General features: G+C 49.9%; 2 protein-coding genes across 2 annotated transcripts in view; both read left to right on the top strand.

Annotated features, from left to right (window-relative positions):
• Window positions 1-7,688, top strand: part of KDM5B (lysine demethylase 5B) — a 55,201-nt gene extending 47,513 nt beyond the window's left edge. Inside the window, exons 23-27 of the mRNA XM_005530185.3 lie at window positions 1,385-1,870; window positions 3,726-3,837; window positions 5,134-5,288; window positions 5,942-6,268; window positions 6,815-7,688. Of these exons, the coding sequence (XP_005530242.2) occupies window positions 1,385-1,870; window positions 3,726-3,837; window positions 5,134-5,288; window positions 5,942-6,268; window positions 6,815-6,952 (1,218 nt within the window). The 3' untranslated portion in view covers window positions 6,953-7,688. The remainder of the gene's footprint in view (window positions 1-1,384; window positions 1,871-3,725; window positions 3,838-5,133; window positions 5,289-5,941; window positions 6,269-6,814) is intronic.
• A 7,373-nt stretch (window positions 7,689-15,061) lies between these two features.
• IPO9 (importin 9) overlaps window positions 15,062-20,717 on the top strand; it is a 39,208-nt gene continuing 33,552 nt past the window's right edge. The window contains exon 1 of the mRNA XM_005530234.2: window positions 15,062-15,217. Coding sequence (XP_005530291.1) covers window positions 15,067-15,217 — 151 coding nt within the window. The 5' untranslated portion in view covers window positions 15,062-15,066. The remainder of the gene's footprint in view (window positions 15,218-20,717) is intronic.

Below are 20,717 nucleotides of genomic sequence, written 5' to 3'. Positions count from 1 at the left end.
ATTCAGACAAACTCTCTAAATAATTAAAGAAAGCCTCATGTGTTATGGAGTCACTGAAACACTGCACTGGGTGGAGCAGACTCAGTTGCTGGTGGGGAAGAGCTTCATTCCAGCAGACATAGTGCAGAGCCTCCACCTGGGCCAGGTAATAATGTCCTGTGGCTAATGAGATGCAGGAGGGGCTCATTGGGTGGGGCTTGAATGTAATTTATTGTGGGTCATTTAAGTTTTAACTTATGGCAACTACTTGAAAGTTGTACTTCCAGTGTTTTGGTGTTGGCCTCTCTTGTCTGAACCCCAGGGCTGGAGCAGTGTCCCTGTTGAGTCCCTGTTGTGGTGCTGTGGGGACAGGCTGGGCCCTGGGCCACACTCAGCTTGCTGTGACTCCAGCACCCCTGGCTAAGGAGACCCAGGGCACTGCCAGGGGCTGCACCCAGGAAAGGGAAGTCATTCAGTGTGGCAGGGTTTGCTTCTGACAAGGGGAACCGGAACCTTCCCACACTCCCAACCCAGCTCAGCACCTGTGTGCACATTGGAATGTGCTGTGCCCCAGTCCCGTGTCTGCCCAGGATGGACACAGCTGTCCCATTTTTCCAGAGCTGATTTTAGTCCAGCAATTATGCTTGAAAGCCATAGTGTGAGAAATAACCACTTTGTATATATTTATAAACCCTCCTCAGTATGTTTATATACATTATAAAATGCATAGAATTAATTAGTTGCAGCTGGTTTGAACAGCCTTTATGGAACTGAAATATATTGCTGTCTTTATAGGAGCTAGTGCTAAAAATTCCAGAAAAAAGGATCATGAGCATCTGCAGAGGGTAAACAGCACATCCAGGGTACACCTGAACTTCACCTGCTCTTCACCATCCCCAGAGCAAGTTTATAGGTCAGGGCATGGCCCTGAGCACTGGGCAGTGTGTACAAAGTGAGGGTCAGAGGTACATTTGCATTTGTGAAAACTGCCCAGGAAGCTTTTCTGAGAATCCAGAGTCAGACTGTTCAGAGACACATTCCCAGAGCAGTGTCTGCAATCCAAACTTGCACTGCTTTGGGATTTGTGCTGCTTAAAGGCAGACCACGTTTTTGTAGTACAAAACACAAAAGCTTGGAACAGAGAAGGGTTTTGGAACTATGTTTTTACAGAGGGTTAAGGTTTTTCTCTCAGGGCCTCATGAGAAAATGGAAGGGAATTGAAGTCACACCACTGCACATCCCCATTGCTGCCCCTCCAGTTCCATTTTCTGCCCCTCTGCACATCCCCATCCTTGCTTCATTCATGCCCTGGAGACTGGCATGTCTGAAGGGCGATGGAGCAAGGGCACCCTGTTTGTTACAAGCAGTGTTCCCTTGGAGATGCCATCCTTTGACTCCCTTTCAGATGGCCACGCTGGGAGAAGCCCGGCTGAGGGAGATGGAGGCGCTGCGTGCCCTGCGAGCAGCCAACGAGGTGAAGGTGCTGTCGAGCGAGGAGGACGCCGAGCTCAAGGTGTGTCTGTGCCAGAAGGAACCCACTGCTTCCATGATCCAGTGTGAGCTCTGCAGGGGCTTCTTCCACACCGGCTGTGTCCCGGTGCCCGGCGCCGCGCCGGGGCCGCGCGTGTGGCTGTGCCCGCACTGCCACCGCTCCAAGAAGCCGCCTCTGGAGAAGATCCTGCCGCTGCTGGCGTCCCTGCAGCGCATCCGCGTCCGGCTGCCCGAGGGGGATGCCCTGCGCTACATGATCGAGAGAACTGTGAACTGGCAGCACAGAGCACAACAAATGTTGTATTCAGGGAATCTAAAACGCATCCAGGACAAAGTTGGCTCAGGATTACTGTACAGCAGGTGGCAAGGCCCAGCGGGCCAGCTGCCAGAGACAAACAAGGTGAGGCTGGGCCGGGGCACTGGGAGACGGGGTTGGCGAGGGCAGGGGGTGACGCTGCTCTGGGTTTGGGTCTGCTGTTGCTCCCTGCAAATCCTGACAAGGCAGAGGGTTTGTTCCTGCTTTACAGCTGCCAGGAGCTGGGTCCTGCTGTGCCCCTCAGCCAGGATGTGCGTGTGCCCCAGCAGCAGTTTCGTGTTCCCTTCTGCTGGAGTCCAGGACCTATTCCTCCCAAAGAGCCTGTTTTTCCCTCTCCTCTTCCAGCTCCTGTGTTCTGCTGTGACAACAGTAATGACAGAGCTGCTGAGTTATCGTTTCTGGAGTGCTCACTATTCAGCTGGTCTTTATATTCTACTTCTACAATTATTCAAATAGAGTTTTAAGTGTCGAGAATTACTGACAGAGGCACAAACTGTCCTGTGCTTTACCAGCTTGGCTCTCAGACAAGGTTGTTTTCAACAAAGGGTCTTCATCCTTTGCTGCCTCTCCTCACTGCCCCTAGACCTCCCAAGCTGAATATTCTGCTCATATTGCTGGGTTTAGCTACAGCAGCTGTTTCAGGTGGGGTAGTCAGGGAGTTTGTCTTTTTTCAGTGAAGATCTTTCAGCAAAAAGCACACATAAAGAAGGAAAGAAGATATTTTTCCTGAGATAACAAATGCAGAAAAATATCAGAAATCAAAGCTCTGTGCTGTATAAAGAATATTAAACACCCCAAAATGGAATGTTGCTTTTACATTTTGAAATACCTTAGTTTTGCTAGTCCAGTCCAGTTACAGTTAGGCTGTGTTTCTGTTTTTGCACTCACTTATGTTAAAACGTAGAACATGCCTGACATGTTTTATATACATATACACAAGAGTGTAATAGCTGCTTCTCATTCATCCAGCTATGCCCATGGCTCGTGGACCAAATTTTTCAAGCAGGCAAGTCAAGATACACAAATTAAAATATATTTAGGTATCTTTAGGTATTTAAGATAATTTTTCTGGTCATTCAGGTCTGAAAGTATCATTTTACTAGTGTAGCTGTAAAGAACTGCCCAGGATTTTGGAAATGGAAGTTGATGTTTCAGCCAGAAATTGAAACAGTGAGTTTAATTTTATTTGCATGATGGTATTAGCTCAGCGTGGAACTGTGAGGTTCCTCCTACCTGAGCAGTGTAACCATTTCTGAGAGGACTGGACCGTAAGTCAGTAAACATTCCAAATCAGGGTGTTTGTGGCTGAGCTAGCCCAGGTTCTTGCATTGTTCTACATTTCCCAAATCAGAGGTCCCTGGCAAGCTCAGTGGAAGGGCTTCTGGCCAGGTGCCTCTGCCTGGGTCCCTCTGTGCCTGAGCCAGGCCCCCAGTGCACCTTGGCACAGGTGTCAGCTGAAACTTCAGTTTCCATGGATTTGAGGTGGTTTTCTGATGAATCCAGTGTCTCACCATGGCTGACCTGTCCTGTCCTGTCATCTGGGCTAATTCAGCACTCACTTCCCCTACAAGAAGCTCTTCCAGTAACCAGTTGAGTTGGGTTGCTTTGACACTGGCCAAAGTGAGGAATGTGGGTGAGTTTGAAAAATTCCCTTGAGAGCAGCAATGGGAATTGATTAGAGCCACATTCTGCAAGGGGCCCAGGCACTTGGGTTAGTGAGGCAGAGGGGGTTGTGGAAGGTTCCTGGTGAGATGCCCCTGGCACTGGTTTGCTCTTGGTGTGTCCCTGCCTGGACAGGGCAGGGCTGCAGTCTGCAGGACCATGGCAGTGAGATACAAGATTTCAATAGCTGTAAAAGAAACAAGGGTTGATCCTATCAGCAGTTATTTTCCATTTCAGGCTCCACCTTTAGTGAAACTATCTGTGTTTTGTTTTCCAGGTGTCCCAGACAATTGGAGCAATGTCATTTTCCATGCCTCATGACTGGGATAACAGAACCATGTATTTGCATTCTCCATTCTCTACAGGACAGCACTGCATCCCACTTCATGGTTTGTAATCTTCACTTTGGTTTGGGGGATTTCCCCTGCCACTTCCTTTTTTCTCTCCTGTGTTTGGTGGGGCAAGGAGGGTGTCCTGGTCACCAGGAGGTGGCTGAGCAAGCCTGTGACTGCATAGCACTGGTGGTTGTTTCTCCATCTCCTCAGCAAGTTTGGAGCTCAGTGTCCAGCTTTGGCAGAGGAGTGCATTGCTCAAGAATAGAAATTTCCCATGTGTAATGAAAAGGTGTGGCAAAATGGGTTGAGGAATCAGGAGAGCTGGCCTCTTCCCACAAGAGCAGCTGCCCCAGGCTGGGCCCTAGCTGAGCTGCAGAAGGGGGAGGGAAAAGGGAAGGGCCACTGGAAGTGTAGGAGGCAGATGGGAACAGCAGGGATGTGGTGCTGGAAGCCGTGGGATATTTAATGCACAGGACATGAGTCCATGTGAGCACAACTGTCCAGCTGTCAGAGACTGGAGCTGCCCCAGCCCCCGTGGGGCTGCTCTGCTGGGGTCACTCAGCACAGGCTCTGGACCATCCTCACCTCAGACTTGGTGGGTTGGACTAACAGACAAGCTGTGAATTGCATCATTTTATGACTGTGACAGAAATTATTTATCATTTCTTCCTTCCTCATACATAATGCTCCAGGGATACAAGTCTAGACTTACCTTCATGTCTGTGCAGCTCAGTCCATACCAGTGTTAGAGAAGCCAATTCAGTGGAATGTTACAGTTCACATCAAACAAGGCCGTTCTTTGTGTCACCAGGTTTATTTTTCATGTTTGAGTTGTAGTGTATTAATAAGCAGTTATTTATACAAAGATTTTGGCCTCCCCAGCTGGGACTGTTTCAGAGCCCTCCATGAGCTTTGGAGCCAGTAGCATCAGTAGAGCAGGGCCATGTCACCAGGCTCATGCGCTCAGCCTTCCTTCCTCTCCTCTCATGGCTCCCTGTACAGATCTCACTCAGTTTGTTCATATCACTTGTTGGGTGGTGAGGGGATTGGGGTGGCTCCCAAAGCAGGACAACTTGCCAGGAATGATGGCAATGCCTTATCCTTGAACCTGAAGGGAACTGGGGACATGGCAGGGTGCTGAGCCGCAGTGCAAGAACTTCTGTGCAAGCCTTTATCTTTTCTTTTAACCCTGCTGTTAAAAATGAGCAGTCAAGAGGGAGCAGATAAGAACTAATTCATACACATTTAAAGTATTTCACCATTTTTTTGTTGTGCTACCAGATTTTTCATTATCTGTGCAGTTCTTGTCACTGAAGAATTCCTGCTCTGTCTCCTTGTCTTTCACACTAGTCATTAGCACTGAGCTGGATGAGCTGATGATGGAAGCCCAGCTGCTGCAGGTTTCTTTGCCTGAGATCCAGGAGCTGTACCAGGCCCTGTTCACGAAGCAGAGCCCTGCCCTGCAGCCGGAGCAGAGGTCACCCAGTGCAGCCACAAGTGAGAAGGCAAGTGTCCAGCAGCAGCACTGAGCTGGGGCACCCTGGGGAAGGGCTCTGCCTCAGCCCTTGGGCTTTACAGGGGTTGTGTGTGGGGCTGCATTTCCATGAAAACACATTTTCCTTGTGGAAAGGAGTCAAGAAGTCAATAAGAAATTAGTTACAAAATACTGAATACAATTTGTGGCCTAAACATTTTTGAAATTTAGATATGTGTTTGTGATCAGTCTCTGTACTTTAAATACATCTGATTTCATAGAATTGCAGAATCCCAGACTGCTTTGGTTTGGAAGGGACCTTAAAGCTCATTTTCTTCTACCACTTGCTGTGGGCAGGGACACCTTCCACTAGACCAGATTGTTCCAAGTCACATCTTGGCTTTGAACACTTGACTCTTGTCCTGTGTCGAGGCTTTCCAAGGGAGCTGCTGTGAAAGATTTGGGCTCAGAGGCAGGAAATGAGGATGGTTTTGTCTCTGAGTTCTGTCCCTGGGGCCTGACCCTTCCCTTGGCTCCTCTTTCTCATCTCATGCTACTGAAAATGCAGCACTGTCAAACACTTAAACTTGTACTTAAACCTATTCTTAAAATCAGGGTATGGAATAACAGGATAATGGATGTTAGCTGCCCACTTCCAACCTCTCCAAAATGTCTTTCCCATAGAATGAGTGTTGCCGAGGGAAAAAGGATGGGATTAGTTACATGGAGAGAAAGCTGAAGCGGCGTTTTGAGAGAGAGAGCTTCTGTGGTGAGAAGAGAGCGAGAGTAAAAAAGATGAGAACACCCAAAAAGAAGAAACTGAAACTGAGTCATTCAAAGGATGTGTGCAGTAACAAACTGGAGAGAGAGCGGGAGCGGCTCCTGGAGCTGCAGCGTTCCAGCGACAGCCACTTGCTGGCCTCAGACACGTCGTTCTCAGAGCAGGAGGACTCCGAGGATGAGGATGCCATCTGCCCAGCTGTGAACTGCCTCCAGCCCGAGGGGGATGAGGTCAGGAGGGGCACACCTACTGTGGCATCCTGAGTGCTGGGCTGTGGGACAGGGAGCTGCCCTGGGACTGTTTGACTGCAGAAAAGCTGTTCATGAGGAGAGTGGGAGGCCCTGGCTAACCCAGGGTTAGTGTCCGTGCAGCTGGGATGGGCAGGACCGACTCCACCTGCCCTGGGGCAGCCATGTGGCATCAGAACATCTGCACCCCGTGAGAGGGGGCAGCTGGGGCCGTGCAGATGCTGTGTCCATGGCTGCTCTTGGGATACAGCTGGGGGTGGGGGCAGTGCCTGGGGCTCTGCTGAGGCCCATCCACTTGGAAATGGAGAAGAGGGACTTTGAGTCTCAGATAGGTGGGAAAGCAATGGGGAGATAAGGGAGGGTGTGCCCTGCCCACAGCCCTGGAGAGCAGGGAGCACAGTGAATATCCAGCACCAGGCAGCTGTGGAACATTTCTCATGTAAATAGACCAGGAGCCCCAGGATGACCCACGAGTGCGGGGGGACTTTGCCTGGCCCTGCTCTGACCCCTGTGTCTGCTCTTCACCAGGTCGACTGGGTCCAGTGCGATGGCAGCTGCAACCAGTGGTTCCACCAGGTGTGTGTGGGCATCTCCCCAGAGATGGCAGAGAAGGAGGATTACATCTGCGCCAGCTGCGCCGGGAAGGACGCCCAGTACCGAAAGTAAAACCCCCATAAACCCTTCAGGACTTGAGTAAAGAAGGTTCCCAGTTTTCCAGTTAAGCCACAGGGGCTGGTTTAAAAACCAGATTGCAAATGGTGCTACTTCTATCCTTATGGGATCATTTTCCAGAACTCAAAACAATTTTTGACACTTTTGTATTTTCCCTTGATCTGTTTGTGGTTGTTGAGGTTTGAGATGCTGACTGTTTGCAGGGGTTTTCACTGATTGGGAAGGCATTTGACATATGCACCTTTATTGTACAGCATTCAGTTACCTCTGGGATTTACTGGCATATTTAATTCAGCTTGGTTTGGGTGCAAAAACAAACAAACAAAAAAAAAAACCCCTGCACCATGAATTTTCCAATAATCCTCTTTTGAGGAAATCCCTGTTTACTCTGTTAACTCTTTGGAGACTTTAGTTTTTTTCCACTTTGTTTTTCGTAGACTAGGTTTATTTATCTGAGCAATAACTTCTATGTCTGGTTTCAGTGACTGGAATGACAACTGAACAGCGTGTTGCTTCTAGCATTGGTTGATGTACAGACAGCAAATGTTAGATCCTAGTGTCACTGAGGGCCCTGTGATGTAGAAGACAGGAAAAAAAAAAAATCTGTAAAGTAATTGCCACAGCTGTATTTTGGCTTTCTCCTTTTTTGGGTAGCTTGTATCAAATGTTGCAGTTTATATTGTGGAATAAACCCCTGGTTATGTTATAAAATTAAATGTTGGTGTTTTTAGAGAGTTTGAAATGCAGTTTTATTTCCCTCTGAATCCACACTGTATCACTGGATTCTCTTAGCCAAGAAATAATCACCTTCCAAAGAAGTAATGCAGAAGCTGGGTGGTTCTTGTCTGTTCAGGTTTGGAAGGAGGAGGGAGGTCAAAATGTAACACCAAAAAGAAAAAAAAAAAACAAACAACTTTTTCAAGATTTTTGCAAAGCTTTTCCAAAGCTGAAATTATTTGCAGGTCGAGTGCATGAAGAATTGAAGGTACAATCTGGGACTTGGCAGGGGCAGGAATGGGGGGTTCACACAAGACACAAAGGTGTGGGGCAGCTTCTCCTGCCAGACCTGGCCAAGCTTGCAGCAAAGGAGGGACCTTAACTCGTGTCCCAGGCTGGTGTCACAGTGGCCTCTGTGGCCCACAGGGAGCTAGCTCTGCACAGCCCAGGCTGGTGGCCACAGCAAGCTCTTCTCTGCCTCTGGCTAGACTCCTGCAGCTGCTTCCACCTGCATTCAGCCCAGAAGTCTGAGGAGCAGGGAGATTTCTGCTTCTCCCAGAGGCTGTTCAGGGCTGGGGCACTGCCGGAGGAGACCGGAGCTCTGAGCAGCACAGCTTGACTGCTCAGGCCCACAGGGCACTTCCCACACGGGGCTGCACCCAAAATCCCTCAGACAGCAACGACTGCAGCAGAACACAGCTGGAAGTGGCTCCAGGACCTGCCAGAAATGGAACTCCTGCAGCCCAGGGAGATGGGAGGGTTGGAGATGTTTGTCTCAGCAGGGAGAGCACTCTCCATGACAGCTTGTCCTCACCAGAACCGTGGTGGGCTTGGTGTTCACTCATCACCAGGAGGAATTTCCTGGGAAGTTTTTTCCCCTGCTGGTTTTACTTCTTTTCCCATGGGCAGAAGAGCACAGAATCACTGGGGTAGGGCAGAGCCTTGGGACATCTGTGGCTGATAGTGGCACAGAGGGTCTGTGGGTGGGATCAGAACTGTGCAGGAATTTGGTCCCACAGGGGTTTGGTTAGGTGTTTGTTTTTTTAAAACATTAATTTTTGACTGTTAAAAGAATATTCAGCTGGGCCCAAGTGATGTACCTGAAAGTGCTGGGGTGGGGGAGAGCTTTGAGCCCGTGTACATGAGTTTTGTCTGTGCTTCCATGGTATAATTGGTCCTTTTTATTTAAGTACCAAAAGGATGCTTTGAGAAATGTTTTGGTTTTTTTCTTTTTTTTTTGCCTGGAAGAGTCTTTGTGCAATGCTGAGATAACAGTCTGAGCTGGAGAAAATCACTGCTCTGTAATAACTTCCATTCAGAGGGGACAGACAGACAAACTGGAGCTGGAGCTGGAAATGGAGCTGGTACAGAGTCTGATACAGCTGAATCATTACAGATCTTCCTCTGTGTCCCCTTTTTTTATTTTTTTTTCCATTGAAGAAATGGCTGTTTATCAAAAAGGTGCCAGAGGAAATGGGATGCAGTTAAGTTCATCATGGTGATTCCATACAGGACTAGCCATTGTCAGTTTGGGGACTTGGGGGGTCAGAGGATACTTCTGGGGTCCCAACAGCAGCATTTATTATCAGGATTATTGGCTGATATTGGAGTGCAACTTTTTGGAAATGATTACATTGTTACTTGAAATTTTTCAAGAAATGGAAACCTGAGTCCTTGGGAGACCTGTGCCTGCAGCCCAGACTGCTGAAGGATCTGTGTCTTATTTCCTGCTGGAGCTGTGACCCCTGCACAGTGGCTGGAGGCTGGAAGAGGTGACAGTGTCTGCAGTGCCACAGACTCTGCCCTTGGGTTTCATCCCCATGTGGGTGCTCAGACTTGATGAAATTGGGGTTTGACTTCTGTTAAACAAAACAAGAGAGATTTGTTCAGTTTGGGGTGGGCTCTGCTGTGGTGCCCTTTGCACATTCCTCATCCTCAGGGAGGGTGACAAGGGCAGAACATGCTCAGAGTTTGGCAGGATGAGGTGCCCCTTTCACTCCTCCTTTTGTGCATCCCAGATTTCCAAAGGCTAAGCCAGAGCAGGAAAAAGGTCTCTCTCACCTCATTCTCTTGCTTTTTAAAATTTTAGTTATTTTTATAATGTAGCAACCAAGTACATCAAACCTCCCTGGATTGCTCACATCCTAATTATTTAATAAGAATAGTTTATGGCTTCTACATAAGTTTAATCATAAAATGGGACAAAAATGAAATTAAGTAACCCTACCTGTGCTTTTCAGGCTGAAAATTGTGGTTCAAAGCCTGCCTGTACTGTGTGCCAAGACTCTGAGATTGTACCTGTTGTGCACCTGGAGAAGAGAAGGTTCTGGAGAGATCTTAGAGCCCCTTGCAGGGCCTAAAGGAGCTCCAGGAGAGCTGGAGAGAGACTTTGGACAAAGGACAGAGGGACAGGACAAGGGGGAATGGCTTCCACTGCCAGAGGGCAGGGATTGATGGGATATGGGGAAGAGATTCTTGGCTGTGAGGGTGGTGAGGCCCTGGCACAGGGTGCCCAGAGCAGCTGAGACTGCCCCATCCATGGAAGTGTCCAAGGCCAGGCTGGACAGGGCTTGGAGCAGCCTGGGACAGTGGGAGGTATCCTGCCCATGGCAGGGGGTGGAACTGGATGGGCTTTCAGGTCCCTTCCAGCCCAAACCAGCCTGGGATTCTGGGATTCTGGGATTCTATGAGCTTATCCTGTGGGTGCAGAACATGGAATTCACTCAAAGACTCTCCATCATCCAGGCTTTGTGGAAGATAAAACCAGCATTGGAGAGTATTTGCTGGGTGTTTGGGCAACTCAGGGAATTGGGGCTTCCAGCAGGAGTTCAGCTGCCAGGACCCTGCCAGGGCACACAAAACACCAACAAATGGGAACGTTGTGGCTGCAGGCAATGTGTCTGTAGGACACAACTACACGTGTCACACAGGATTCAGGAAGGAACCATCTCCAGAATGCACACACAGGAACATCAGGAGCTGAGATGGCTCTTCTCTGAATCTAGAAATGAGTGTGCTGTCCTGAGAGAGTGACTGAAGTGCAGCCCTGACAAATGCATTATCCTTCATTCACAAGGGAGCAAATCTCATACTGAGAGCTCTCCTTCAGGATGTGAACACAGTCTGTGAAGAAACAGCTCCTCACCGAGAGCATCATCAATGGATGATAATTATAGTCTGTCAATAAAAGTCTGGAAGAGGAGATAAAGCAGCCACAGAGAAGAATGCAACTGCAGGTTCAACACTCAGCTGCTCATAGAGACAGACAAAACTGGGATCAGGGAGTTCCTGCAAAAAAGGCTTGGGTAGAAGGAACAAGTAATTTATGACAAAAAGAAAAGCCTGTGTGATCATGTCAGACTGCCAGGTCCAAAATTCTGCTTACAGAGAGGAAGGTTTGCTGCAAGGTAGTTGAAAAGAAATAGTGATGTACCCTAAATTCAGAGGTGCAGCTTCACAAAGGCTCCTTGTGCACCTCAGTTTTTCAAGTTCTGAAAAACTGCTTACAGTAGTGTTTTAAAGGAATTTAACTGTTTGTTTAATCATAATCCTGGGCCAGATTTTATTTGTTTATAGATATATATCTGTGTGTGTGCTTGTCCCTTGAAATCTGTGAGAGCTTCTAAACCCCTGTCTAAAGCACATGGCATTCACTTAAGAGTCATTCAGGCTTTATTGAAGATAAAACCAATATTGGAGAGTGTGGGTCAAGTGTTTGGGCTTCTTTGGTATCGGGATTTTGGCTTTTCATGTTTTTGTTGCTGTCTGGAATTTTTTAACCAAGCAGGGGACAGGCTGAGCTAGCACCTTCTAACTCAGGCTGATCCTTTGCCTGCTCCATGTGCTGCCTTGATATTTCTTGGGGGTTTTTTGCTGGTTCCAGTAGTCCCATGCCACCTTCCTGTGGGTCTTCCTTGGAATGGGTCTGTGGGAGGAGCTCAGAGCTGTGCTTTGAGCTGAAACAGCAAAGGGAGAAACAGAGATTTCATCATAAAATACCTTTCCATACAAAGAGTATCTTTATGTGGTGAGGGAACTGTCCTCCCTAAAGAAGGTCAGAAGAAGGGATGACAGAACTGGGATCGGGCTCGGAGGCAGAAGACCAGCAAGCTCTGAGTTGTGACTTTGCATGAGGGATTCCTGCAGAAATCTCTGGAGAGCCTGTGCAATACCCAAATGGGTGGGAATTCCAACCTGGAAAAGCCTGAAAGACTCAAATAAACAGAGTTTCTGCAAATACAGAAGAATAAATCAGCACATTCAGAGTGGTCATGCATCACTTCAGCTAAAAGGAGGATGGACCCAACTGGCATTGCTCTGGGATACCCCTCCTCTCCCTAAACCTCGTCCTCTTTACTTGCAGTGTGTTTGTAAGGCAGAGGAAACAGTTGCCACTGTGATAATGGTTGTCCCTTTTTAACAGATAACTTGCAGAGCTGTGTCAGATCTAATGCCTGGCACTGATAACCAGTGACAGCTTGGTGTGATGGAGCCAGAGAATCATGGACTCAGTTGGGTTGGAAAAACCCTCCAAGACCATCCTGTCCAACCATTCCCCCAGCACTGCCATGTTCACGACTCACCCACGCTCCCAGGGGCCACATCCACACATATTTTGAACACTTCCAGGACTGGTGACTCCACCACTGCCCTGGGCAGCCTGTTCCAGGGCCTGATCACCCTTTTGGGAAGAAATTTTCCCTCATATCTGACCTGAACCTCCCCTGGAGCAACTTGAGGCTGCTGCTTCTTGTCCTGTCCCTTGTTGCCTGGAAGAAGAGATCTGGACCTCCTGCCTCACTGATTTTGGTGCAGCAGCAGCTCACTTGTGTTTCCCACTAAGCCGAAATCCTGGGACAGCGCAGAGATGAGTGATGGCCCTGGGCTTGCACTTACATAAATATGTATTTATTCCTCCAGCAGAAGCAGTATTTTGGATTGGGAAGAACAAGAGAGAAAAAATTCCCCTTGCAGAGACCTCTCTGGGGCCAGCAATGACAGAGGGATGGCATGAACTCCCTGACTGTGCCACTCAGGGCAGAGCCCAGTCTGAGTTGAGCAGAATGGGTGAAATGTGCCTTTCTCCTGCTGCAAAAGTCCCAGACTGTCATGGTTGTGCCCATGCCTCTGGTTGGGAGTGGCCTCTGCTGTCCAGTCTGTCTGCTCTGCCAGGGAGAGCACGGTTTTTTGCATTGTGGGCAGTCCTGGGCATGGCCTGAGCCACTGGTCCTGTTTGGGGGGAAAGACGGGACCCACCAGCCCAACTTCTGCAGAAGGAAATCGAATTTCGTGTGTGGGAAGTTTGTGTGACTGAGATGGGAATCGATTCTTCCTCCACAGCTGCCCAGGCTGTGGCTCAGGTGAGCACAGGGGAGTTTCCAGAGGCACTTTGTGTCTCCTCTGCTGTCTTTGCTGATGTGGAGCTGCCCGGGCCTGGAGACTCCAGTGGGGCTGGGGGTTGGTGCTGGGCAGGTGGGTTCTGCCCCTGGGGGTTCTGTTGCTGATCCAGCCCCTGTGCTGGCAGAGGGGAAGGGCTGGAGGATGGGGGGACAGCAGGACACCCACTGAGCCTGCAGGGAGCTGAATCTAGGCTTGGGTTTGTGTAGGATCTCAAGCTGCTCCTGCTTTTACAGAAAATCTTCGACTCAGGATTGCAAAAGTTACATGCATGGAATTGCAGAACCCCAGACTGGTTTCTTGGGTTGGAAGGGACCTTAAAACCCATCTTGTTCCACCCCAGGCTGTGGGCAGGGACACCTTCCACTAGAGCAGGTGGCTCCAAGCCCCATCCAGCTTGGCCTTAGACATTTATTATTTGCTAGCACACAAACAACACTAAACCTCAAATACTCCTGGTGGTAGCACATCAGTGAGCAGGTGCTCACTTGATAAACTCCAGAGCTTTCAAACAGGAGGTGTTGAGGGCAAGGAGAGCCGTCCATCACCATGATTGGAATGTTGATGGGCTCTCAGGGGAAAGAGGTGTTCCCCCAAGATGGGTCTAAGTGTAAAAGTGCATATGGAGCAGCACCTCTCTTGAACAGAGAGGGTGACTGAACATGGCAAGGGGCTTGTGTTGGAGTCCCCATGCCTGGAGGTGTCCAGGGGATGACTGCACAAAGCACTCACGGCTCTGGGCTGGTGACAAGGGTGGTCCTGGAGGGCTTTTCCAATCTGAAGGATTCTGTGATTCTCTGAACGTGGCTGCCAGGCTCACCTCCAGTCCCTGGTACTGGACTGTGCCTGTAGACAAATTGCTGACATGCTCCTGGGGGCTTAATGATGAAATCATTACTGGATACAGGAAACCTCACAGTATTTTTCCCCCAGCGTGTGGGAACTGCTATCCCCATCCCAAAACACAATTCCATCACCATCCCCCAGGTAAGAAGCCCACTTTGTATGGGTCAATGCTGCTTTTTAATACTTGTAATGCTTTGTAAAATTGCTTATACTGCCTAAATAAACAGCTGCAGAAAACACAGGTGGGCTCCTCATGGCTCACACTGGTGTTCACCACATCTCTGTATGGGAAAAGAGATTATGAGGGATTCAAGGCTTTTCCTCCCTGTGATGGGGTGTCCCTGCTCTGGGGTCCACTGGATTCTCTCGTGGCTCCAGGTGTCCACAGGACCCTGGGCACTGCCTCAGTCCCCTGCTCCCCCAAGGGACCACCCAAGATCCCTAGATGCTCCTGGAGGAAAAGGACAAAAGCCAGAGGGTCCACAAAAAATCCAAGTTTCATTAGTAAATCACACACACTTACCATGGAAATTGCTGTGTTAATCCCTGAGCTACTATATAAGCTCATGGCAGTGGGGTTTGGATAAAGGGGTAAGAGGAAAGGGAAGAGAGAGAGGAAGAGATGAATTAAAAAGAGGAAGAGATCAATCAATCAATCAATCAATCAATAGTCCCGGTTCCAGCACATTGATCCTGCTGTCGGGTCGGGCCGATGGGATGTCCAGGGTCCTGCTTGGGGGGGTTCCATTTTCTGGGCAGGTTTCCCCACCCTGACGCAGGTTTCTCTCTTTCCATGCCGATGAGTTTTCCGGCACAGTCCCTTCATTCGGGCCCTGCTGGAAGCGGCTCGGAGGTTTTGATGGTGCTGGTGTACAGCCAACCTCGCTGCTCGCTGGTGCCGCACTGGGCTGTGCTGATCCCCGGGAACTACGACAAGGAGGTTTGTCCCAGAGAACGCTCCCCTGTCCCTGCTCACGGGCTGTTTGTCGCTCCCAGCCCTTCCCGAGCCGGGCCGTGCGGGCCGCTCCCTGCCCCGGGATGGCCGCGGTCCGCCGCGCCGCCAGGGGGCGCTGTGCGCGGGGCCCGGCCCGGCCCCTCCTCCCGGCGCGCGGTGCGTTTGGCGCGCGCGGCCCGCGGAGGGGGCGGCGATGGCGGGAGGCGGCGGCGGGCCCGGAGCGGGGCCGGTGGCGCAGGGGCTGAAGGAGGCGCTGGTGGAGACGCTGACGGGGATCCTGTGCCCGGTGCAGGCGGTGCGAGCCGCTGCTGAGGAGCAGGTGAAGGTGCTGGAGGTGACGGAGGGTGAGTGAGGGCCGCGCTGAGGGGATGGGGGGACCCCAGGCCGCCGCCGCAGCGATTCCCGGTACCGGCGCCTCATGGCTGCGCCTTGGCCTCAGCCGAAACTTCCAGCCTCGTCGCTCGGGCCGGCGGGAGCAGGCGGCTGTGGCTGGCTTCCTGCCGGCTGTCGGTGTGTGACCGACGTCTCTCATGGAATCACAGCATAGTTGGGGCTGAAAGGGACCTTTGGAGATCATTCAGGCCAAGCCCCTGCTCAGGCAGGGTCACCTGGAGCAGGTGACACAGGGACACGTCCCGGTGGGTTTGGAATATCTCCAGAGAGCGACCTCCCTGGGGAGCTGTTCCAGTGCTCTGCCTCCCTGAATGTAAAGAAGTTGTTCCTCACGCTGAGGTGGAACTTCTTGCGGTTTAGTTTGTGGCCATTGCTCCTTGTCCTGTCGCTGGCTACTACTGAAAAGCGTCTGGCACCAACCTCTTGGCAAGCGCCGTGGATTGTATGGATCGCTGAGATTTCCCTCTGTCTTCTCTAGACTAAACAAGCCCAGCTCCCACGGTGTCTGCCCATCAGACAGATGCTCCAGACCCTTCATCATCTTTGTGGCCTCACTGGAGTTCCTCCAGTAGCTCCTTGTCTTTCTCTGGAGCAGCCCCTGCCCCACCGCAGGGCTCGGTGCTCGGAGGGAAGGGCTGGCTCCCGCCTGCAGCGCTGGGGCACTGCTCTGCTCTGGGGGGCAGGAGGGCTCTGGGGTGGTGTGTGAGATCTGGGCACCAAGGAGCGCTCTAAGCTCACCAGGGGTACGATGTGGAGGGGCAGGGGTGGTGAAGCAGCAAGGCTGTTGCTCTGGGTACCTTGTTCTACCTCAGCTGGAGTCCCCAGGGTTGGTCACATGAGGGTCATGGAGAGCCCTTCCATCTGTAGACCCTGCTCTGCTCCCACAGGGATCCTCTTCACCTCTGGAAGTGTGTCCTGGTGTGTGCCCATGTCCTGCAGGCTGCCATCTGTACATGGTGTTTGTGAGGTTGAGGGTGTCCAGGATGTAGCTGTGCCCTCATCCAGTGTGAAACTCCAGTGACAGAGTTCACTGTCTGTTAATAGAAAGGTGAGGACAAGCAGGACAGTGGAGCTGGATGGCAACTGGCCTATGGCTTTGGAAAGAGAGATTTGAAATGAGCAAACACCCCAAGTTCAAGCAGTGTCTCTAATCATTCCATTACTCCTTTGGCATTTTTATGGTGGCAGTAGGTTAGTTCATGCACTGGCTGCTTTTTCTGTGTGGAAGACACATTTAAAAACCTATTAATGCTAACACTTTATTTTGCTTCAGCCCAAATGATTGGAGTTTGTAGAAACCACAGGAAGATTTGCAGATCTGCTGTGATGGGACTGGAGAGTGCAGCACTGCAACCCCAGGCCTGAAGTTTTGCCTGTAGCCTGGCAGCTTGATGAGCTGGTTGTTTGTGGATTCTCCTGGAAATTTTGCCATACCTTTAGTCTGAATGCACTATTCTGAAGGTGTTCTGTGAAGTGTTTTGTGAACTCTTTCTGCTCCTGAACTTCAGCTCAGAAGTGTTACCAGAGGCAAAGTGGGAAAGTGTGAGGGTGAGACAGGGTCAAGAGTGGTGTTGTGATTTTGCTGCTCTGGCAGTGAATGCAGGCAGGTTTTTTAATAAAATATTTGTTGTTGTGCATTCCCTTAACGTGTTTGTATCATACTCAGCTTAGCTCTTTCTGGCATTACTAGGAATTCTGTGTGTTGTCTCCACAGCTCTTGGAGTTTTATTGAGTGGTTTGATGACATTGCAGCAGCACAAGTCTGGAAGTGCTGGGAGTGCTTCATTGACCATAGAGCCTCGGCCTTCACAGCTACTGCTTGAGTGGCAGCTTATCCCCAAAGAGTCTGAACCTTCCCACAGTCTGTTTGGGTGACAGATCTCCAGAGAATAATGTTTTCTGACGGTTCTAGGCAATGAATGTCCTGAGGTACATTTGAGAGCCCAGGATTGCAGAACTGAACCTAGTGGATGTTAGGATAAGAGGAATGGAGTCATTTACCCTTCTATTTTGTCATGGTTTTACAAATCTGCTGAAGTCCCCAATACTTCTCTGCAGTTGTAGGGCCAGAACTCTGAGATCTGGTGCAGGATCTGTCCCTGTGACCTGGAGGGGGCTGCAGAACACCTGCACAAGCAGTTTGACACCAAACTGGAGGGGAGGCAGTTGATGTCCTGAGAGCCCTGCGGGAACAGAGCCAGAGGAATTCAGCAAGGACAAGACTGCACTGCTGGGATGTGGGTCAGGTGCTGCCTGGTCGGGGAGCAGCTTTGGGACAAAGGGCCAGGAAATACCAGTGGCTGGTGAGCTGGACAGGGCCAGCAGTGTGCCCTGGAGGCCGCCTGCATGCCAGGCTGTCTGAGCAGGATCAGAGGTGGTGAGCAGCCCTCTCCAGTCAGTGCTCCTTAGACCACACCTGGAATACCTGTGAGGTTTTGCTCCCACCCCTGGGATGAGACACAGCAACAAAGGGGAATGAGTTCAGCAAAAGGTCCTGGGTTGGGCAGGGGAATTGCAGCATTCACCCCATGAGGTGATGCTGGGGTTGAGGGTTTTTCCACTGGGGAAGTAAGAGGGTTTTAGGGGTGGGTCTGACAGCAGCTTCTGGTAACTATGAGGAGACTGTGGGACACTGAGAGGTGGGAGAGGATGAGGGATAAATGGGCACATACTTGAAACAAGAGGTTCTGACTGGATAGAAGGAGTTTTCTAATCTGATTGTCTGTAAAAGCTGTGTTGTTTCCATCCTTGAGCATCTCCAAGACCCGCCTAGAAAATCTGAGCACTCTGATCTAATGCTGCAGATTCTGCTTTGATCATGGGGGTTTGACTGGAAACCTCCTGAGGTCTTTTTCAGGGAATTATTTTGCACACCTTTGATTCCTCCTCTCTTGTACTAGTCAAGCAGCATAGGAAGAATAAGCTATGTTCTTCTTTCTGTGCTCTCTTTGGTATGAAGGTGCTTGCAAAAACCAAGAGGACGAGCTACAGGAATCTGGTGTGTGCCAGCACCATATTGTTGAGGTAGAGAAATGTAGACCGTGTGTGTCACAAGTACTTTAAAAGAGCAAAAAATGTATCATTAAGCAGCATGAAGGTGCTGAAGTGAAGGAGTAGGAAAGAGCACAAGTGTTGGCACTTCTAATGCAAAACAAATGAAAGTAGGGGAAAAAGAGATTGAAGAAGAGCTAGTTAAAGTTACAAAAACTTAAAGTATTTTACTTTTACTTAAATGTTGCAGAAGCAGAAAAGGTTTCAGAGGTGTTTAAAGCCAGTGTCTGACTTGGGAAGGTACATTCAGTTAGGACTGCAGAAGAGCCAGATTTCTTGTGCTGATGTGACGTTGAGGAGCCTCTACAGGAGACAAGTTGGGGAATCCATGTCAGATTGAAGCCTGAGTAGAAGCAGTTCCACTTAGCAGTTTGCCATAAACAGCAAGTGCTAAAGAATGGATCTCCCAGAGTTTAGAGGGACTCAGACATTCAATTACTGTGCAAAAGTTGGGCTGTAAAACTTGCCACTTAGGGACCAGCTAAATATTAAGCTGGGAAACATGGGACAGCTTTTAGTGAGGGCTCCAAGGTGAGGTGCAGCTGGGGCTGGTACAGGGGAGGGGGTGTGGGTTTTGCATTGCCTGTTATGGTTAAAATTCAGCAGTTGGAACGAGAAGAGACAGGCACATGAAATTGTTGTGGCAGAAGAATTGTGGGACTCCCAAAAAGCTCTTAGGAAGTTCACTTGCTGAAACTTCAGGACAAACAGCTGTTGACTGGCAGGGTCAGGAGTCCCAGGTGAAGCTGAGCTGCTCAGCACATCTGTAAATGATGTGGAACAGAGTGAATAGCAGTGGGACAAAGTTGCTGATAGTGCTGCTCAGTCTGGCCAGTGAGAATCAGTGGCACAAATTACAGGATGATTTCACAAGGTGTATTGAGTGCAGACACAGAGGGTGTAGCTAGCCAGTGTTGCTCAGCAGTGTAGTGTTGGGGGAGGGGGAGACAGTCCAGATAACGCCCTAAAAAGTTATGGGCGGTCCTAACTATTGTCCTTGGGAGAAAAAAACCCATTGTCTGTGTGGAGAGTTCCCTGAAAATACCCAATCACTGCTCTGTCATGCTCCAATAAGCCAAATGGACCGTTAAGGGGGGCACAGAGAACAAAGCTGGCAAATTCCTCATGCTTCCACAGGCAGTGCATGCATTACTGGCCTGCTGCTCTGGCAGAGATCAAGCAGGGCAGCAAAAAGGCAGCACAGACACTCGCAGAAGTGTGGAAAAGCTGCTGTTTTCAAAGGACCTAATCCATTGGCTTTTCTGCCTGGGAAAGGGTTAGCAGAGATGGAGGCCCTGAAATAATAAGCTACAGAGCAGGTGAGTGAGGAGGGATTGTTTGTGACTTCTCATAAAGCTGAGATCACAGAATCATGGGCTGTCAGGGGAAACTAATCTGAAACAGGCAGAATTAAGCTGTTGCCCCAGTGTGCAAACTGTGGAATTCATCACTGCTGGATGTTAGAAGTAGAAAAGTTTTTTAAACGATTTAACATTCCTGGAGGAAAAAAACTCATCAAGAGCAGTTGTACACAGTGGTTGGATATAACAGCCACTTCAGGAGTTTCCAAATGCTAGCATTTCCTTGGGGGTGTTGGGGCAGCATTGCTCTGCCCCCACCTCTTTTCCTAAGCTGCTCCCTGCTTGGGTTGTTAAGCCAATGCAGCTGTTGGCTCTCTTGGGTGGTGTGTGCTGCTGCCCTGTTGTCCAGGCAGGTCTGAGCCAGCTCAGGATGGTTCAGGTGTTTAGAGGATGCAGTCGAGCTCCCTGAAGAAGGTTGACAGTGGATGTGGCTGGTGCTTGTACGAGGAGATGAGTGCACAGTCAAAGCCTCTGGAGCAGGCTGAACTGTTCAAGGGAGTCTCCTGTCTGACTCGATACACGTGCTCTGGAGGAATATGGAATGTCTCCTCTGGATTAAGGATATTGATAGCAGTTTCTTCTCACCATGTCACCCTTTGGCAACTGCCAGACATGTCCTCAGCAACTCAGTCTCTCACCTGCTTTTGCATCTTCTGTCTGCTGAGGAAATGCACCAATTGGCAGCTTGGGGATGGGAGATGCATTACTGTCGGTCTCTGGAAAGAGGAGAGTTCACCTGGTGACCTTTGTTAGATTTTATCAGAACATAAATAAAAGCAATGCCTGAGACTGCAGGAGGAAGGCAGAAAAATGAAAGCTGCAACTGTGGACTGGTGGTGTTGTTGAGTGTCTAACTTGGCTCAACTGTGGTATCAGCATGTTACTGGAGAATTGGGCTTCTGTTCCCTTTATCTGTTCCATCGAGGTAGCACCATGCACCACCCCTGGTGTGCACTACTGCCAGTGTCATATGGCCTGAGGATGATTACCCAGTGTGCAAAAATGATCTCTTCCTCTAGGTCTTACCATATTGGAGAAC

This window comes from Pseudopodoces humilis, chromosome 26, assembly GCF_049639895.1.
Source record: "Pseudopodoces humilis isolate 2021_Gansu_Grassland_sample_001 chromosome 26, ASM4963989v1, whole genome shotgun sequence".
NCBI lineage: Eukaryota > Metazoa > Chordata > Aves > Passeriformes > Paridae > Pseudopodoces > Pseudopodoces humilis.
Note: the sequence above shows the minus strand (reverse complement) of the source record. Positions and strands in the feature narration are given on the sequence as shown.